At 36.2% G+C, this 3,325-nt stretch overlaps 1 protein-coding gene across 2 annotated transcripts; it reads right to left on the bottom strand.

Moving 5' to 3' along the window:
* Positions 1 to 384: 384 nt before the first annotated feature.
* Positions 385 to 3,095, bottom strand: LOC149173752 (3-dehydrosphinganine reductase TSC10A-like). 2 transcript variants are annotated; one of them, XM_089424721.1, is made up of 4 exons: positions 2,512 to 3,092; positions 1,343 to 1,606; positions 1,077 to 1,230; positions 385 to 770 (listed from the first exon to the last, which is right to left on the bottom strand). In XM_089424721.1, the coding sequence occupies exons 1-4, from the start codon at positions 2,821 to 2,823 to the stop codon at positions 391 to 393; spliced, it is 1,110 nt and encodes a 369-aa protein (XP_089280847.1). In that variant the 5' UTR covers positions 2,824 to 3,092; the 3' UTR covers positions 385 to 390. The 2 variants fall into 2 exon arrangements, with proteins under 2 accessions (XP_089280847.1, XP_089280848.1); XM_089424722.1 differs by having other exon boundaries at positions 559 to 770; positions 1,112 to 1,230; positions 2,512 to 3,095.
* Positions 3,096 to 3,325: the final 230 nt, after the last annotated feature.

Genomic DNA, 3,325 nt, shown 5'->3' with positions numbered 1-3,325 from the left:
AATCTCTCTAGTGCTGATTGCAAATAGAAGATAAAATGAAACCTTCAACCACATGATTGCAAATAGCAAATAAAATGAACCCCTGAATCACATTTTTCATTAAAAATGTAGTCATCATATATAGCAAATAATCTTGAAAGAAGCCTAGCATGTTTTATAAATCATTATAACAAAAAAAAAGTCATACTAGAAATCTGATGTAAAGAAGTCAACCAAAAAAATTTCACATATTGCCACAGTATCAACATGAACTTCCTTAAACAGTGTTCCATAATATCACAAAATATAATATTTTCTACATTAATATCTCCTCTAAGCTGCTTCCATTTTGAGATGTCCATTGGCCCACTTTTTTTTAAACTACTAAAATTTTGATTGACGACCTATGCCTTAGCCTTTGGAAGAATTCAATTTGTTCAACTCAGCTTCAGCTGATCCTTCTATAGCCTTTGGATCGTAAACAAGACCATTCATCTTGTGATGATGCCACAATATGACTCCACGGATATATCCAGAAACTATGAAGCTTATCAGTCTGCAGGGAAAAATTGCTACCAATTCCATGACAGCTCTTCCAAATGACTCTGCAGGGATCAAGCCACGCGATAACGTAGCAGGAATGAATCCCATGAATCCAGATGTAACTAAAAATCTACCCTGTTTGGCAGCTTGTAATGTAGTTTTTGCAACTTCTCTTGGATGGACTCTTAGGTTTCTGTTATAGAAGCACACTTTATCCACTACATCAGCCAATCCCGCATCTATGCTGTCTGCAATTGGATAAAGCCCATAAGTAAATGCAAAATTTATATATTTGAATAAGCACAAATATGATACGTATAATGTTGTAGGGTTTATACATTCTTGGTAAGATTTTAATCATTTTTAGAAATATGTCTTCTACCATTGGCTGGAAAACTTGTAATGTTCTGATTGTAATATCTGCTTTGCAGTCAAAATTTCTAATTGTCCTAATATAAATCCATGGTATTTACTCAATGACACATAGAATTAAATTTTAATACTTCAATGAAAACATAGAATAATTGATACAAAATAGAAAGGTAATAACTCACCTTCTATTTCTCTAAGCATGGGAGTTTCTACATACCCTGGACACACATGAGTGACTCCAATATTGTATGGTAGCAGTTCCAGCCTCAGAGCCTCAGCAAGTCCTCTAATAGCATATTTTGTAGCAGTGTAAAGGCCATGTCCATACAACAGATACTGTTATGTACAAAACAACAATATAAGTGTCAAATACTTGAATCCCCAAACATGGATCACAAAGTAAAAAGTCGAAAAAATTAGAAAAGATGAGTGTTAAAAGCATTGTTACCAAAGAAGAAAGTGAACCCATAAGCACAACAGTTGAGGGATTCATATTGCTCCTTTGTTTCATCAATGGCAGAGCCACACGCAGTATATACATGGTCCCAGTGAGGTTTGTCCCTATTGTAAGATCAATCTCTTTGACAGGAACTTCGTCCAAAAAGAAACTATGAGCAATTCCAGCATTGCAGACAAGTATATCAATGGGCTTCCACTCAAATGATTGTGTTACAGCCGCAGAAATTGCTTTATAGTCACTGACATCTGCAACCTGCATTAGATTGTGTATCAGTGTTAGTACACAGTGCACACCATGTTTCCCTGTTTAGATTGGTTTGTGTTAGTATATTTTCAATGCATCTAATGCACCATTATACAGGACCACATACATGAAGGGTTATGGATGACCCCACCGCTCATCAGGATTAGAATGTCTTAGGTTTTTCTCATCCTAACGAGCATGAAAAGTTAAAGCAATGCAGGATTACTTGCACACATGAAGAGTGAGTTGATGTAACATCCCCACTGAGATAAGGTGTCCAATGCCTTTGGCCTCTCTCACACAACTAGTTTCAATGCACCCTTATGTAAGAGTTGATGGATCAATCAAAAAATTAATTGCTTTGGGAAATATTGTGGAATAAAACTGTGTTATTTTTTTTTTTAACTTTCCCAATTTCAGGTGAACACTTTATCATTTTAGTGACTGAAGAAAGCTCTTCAGGACAGAAAGCATTGAAAGTTAAAGAGAAGAGAGAGAAACCATAATTATAGAAAATGAAATGATTGAATTATAGTCATGCTCTCTTCTTTTCCACATTATATAGATAGAAATGATTGAATTATAGTTGTATTTTCTTTTTTCTACATCAACTTTCTATCTCTGAAAAAATGAAAAAATAGGTGAAGTGTTCACAAACATTTCAAAAGATCTTCTCTTCCCAATCAACTTTCTATCCCTGAAAATAAGTGAAGTGTTCACACAGAACTTGATCCCTGAAAATGAGTGAAATGTTCACACAGAACTTGAGAAGTATTCCCACTCAATTTTTCTTTGGGAAATATTCCCCAAAATTATTTTTGACTGTGGAAATCTGCATGCTAACATCAAAAATAAATTGCCAATGGGTTAATTGCTGGATTGTATTCCAGACAACATTTTGCAGAGTATATTACCTTGATATTAATCTTGTCTTCGTCGCACTCCACTTCTTGGATGATTTCTTCAACAGCCCTACGAAGTTTAGAAAGATTTCTTGACACCAGTGTCACGTAAGAACCCTGTGAAAGAGCCTCTTTGGCAATCTCAAGGCCAATGCCGCTTGATCCTCCTGTTATGAATACATGCTTCCTCTGCAAACTTTGAAAAGTGGGTGTTCGTCTCCATACCGAGGTACAAAAGAATGGCAGGAAGATGATGATGGTGAGGATAACCAAAAGAGCATTAGTCACCTGCAAATAATCAGCCATGGCCAGCACTGTCTGCATCCACTCTTGGAACTTGTATGTAGCAGAATCCTGAAATGTTTGGAATACACCTTTTCAGTAAAATGCCAAAACTCTGAACCAAATTAGAATAGTACTAACTAGTGATGGTATATATTTATTCACTCACGCAAAACGAACCCTATGGTAGTTCAATTGAAATAAAATGTGTCATGAAAAAGAAAACCAAGAAGTTGTGACATGCATATTGCACCGTGCCGTTCTTTCCTCCGTGACCCAGGCATGGACAACAGCAAAATTTTAGGGTACTGGCTCATCTTTCTGCAGTGGGGATCGCAACTCCCGGCCTTCGTAACAAAATTTACGAACCAAGTCAGGTCGCTCCTCATAGTAAGTGTAGTGGTTCAATTATAGTAAGTGGAGATGCAAAGGAGCAAAGCCAAGCAAACACTAATGGATATGCGATTCTATCAAAATACAGGTATTCAAGGTATTAAACTGGAATGGTACATCACATTGAATTGTTCAATCTTCAGCATTCAAT

This window comes from Pinus tabuliformis, chromosome 4_2, assembly GCF_031772625.1.
Source record: "Pinus tabuliformis cultivar Carrire ecotype Pingquan chromosome 4_2, CPIR1, whole genome shotgun sequence".
In the NCBI taxonomy this organism is placed as follows: domain Eukaryota; kingdom Viridiplantae; phylum Streptophyta; class Pinopsida; order Pinales; family Pinaceae; genus Pinus; species Pinus tabuliformis.
This window is presented reverse-complemented; position numbering and strand designations above follow the sequence as displayed.

Excerpts from the sequence above, each read along its gene's own strand:
- LOC149173752 (XM_089424721.1), bottom strand. The coding sequence starts at position 2,823 with ATGCAGACAGTGCTGGCCATGGCTGATTATTTGCAGGTGACTAATGCT. Across the intron at positions 1,607-2,511 it reads AAGACAAGATTAATATCAAG|GTTGCAGATGTCAGTGACTA; the intron begins GTAATATACTCT and ends AATCTAATGCAG. Across the intron at positions 1,231-1,342 it reads TGGGTTCACTTTCTTCTTTG|TATCTGTTGTATGGACATGG; the intron begins GTAACAATGCTT and ends TGTACATAACAG.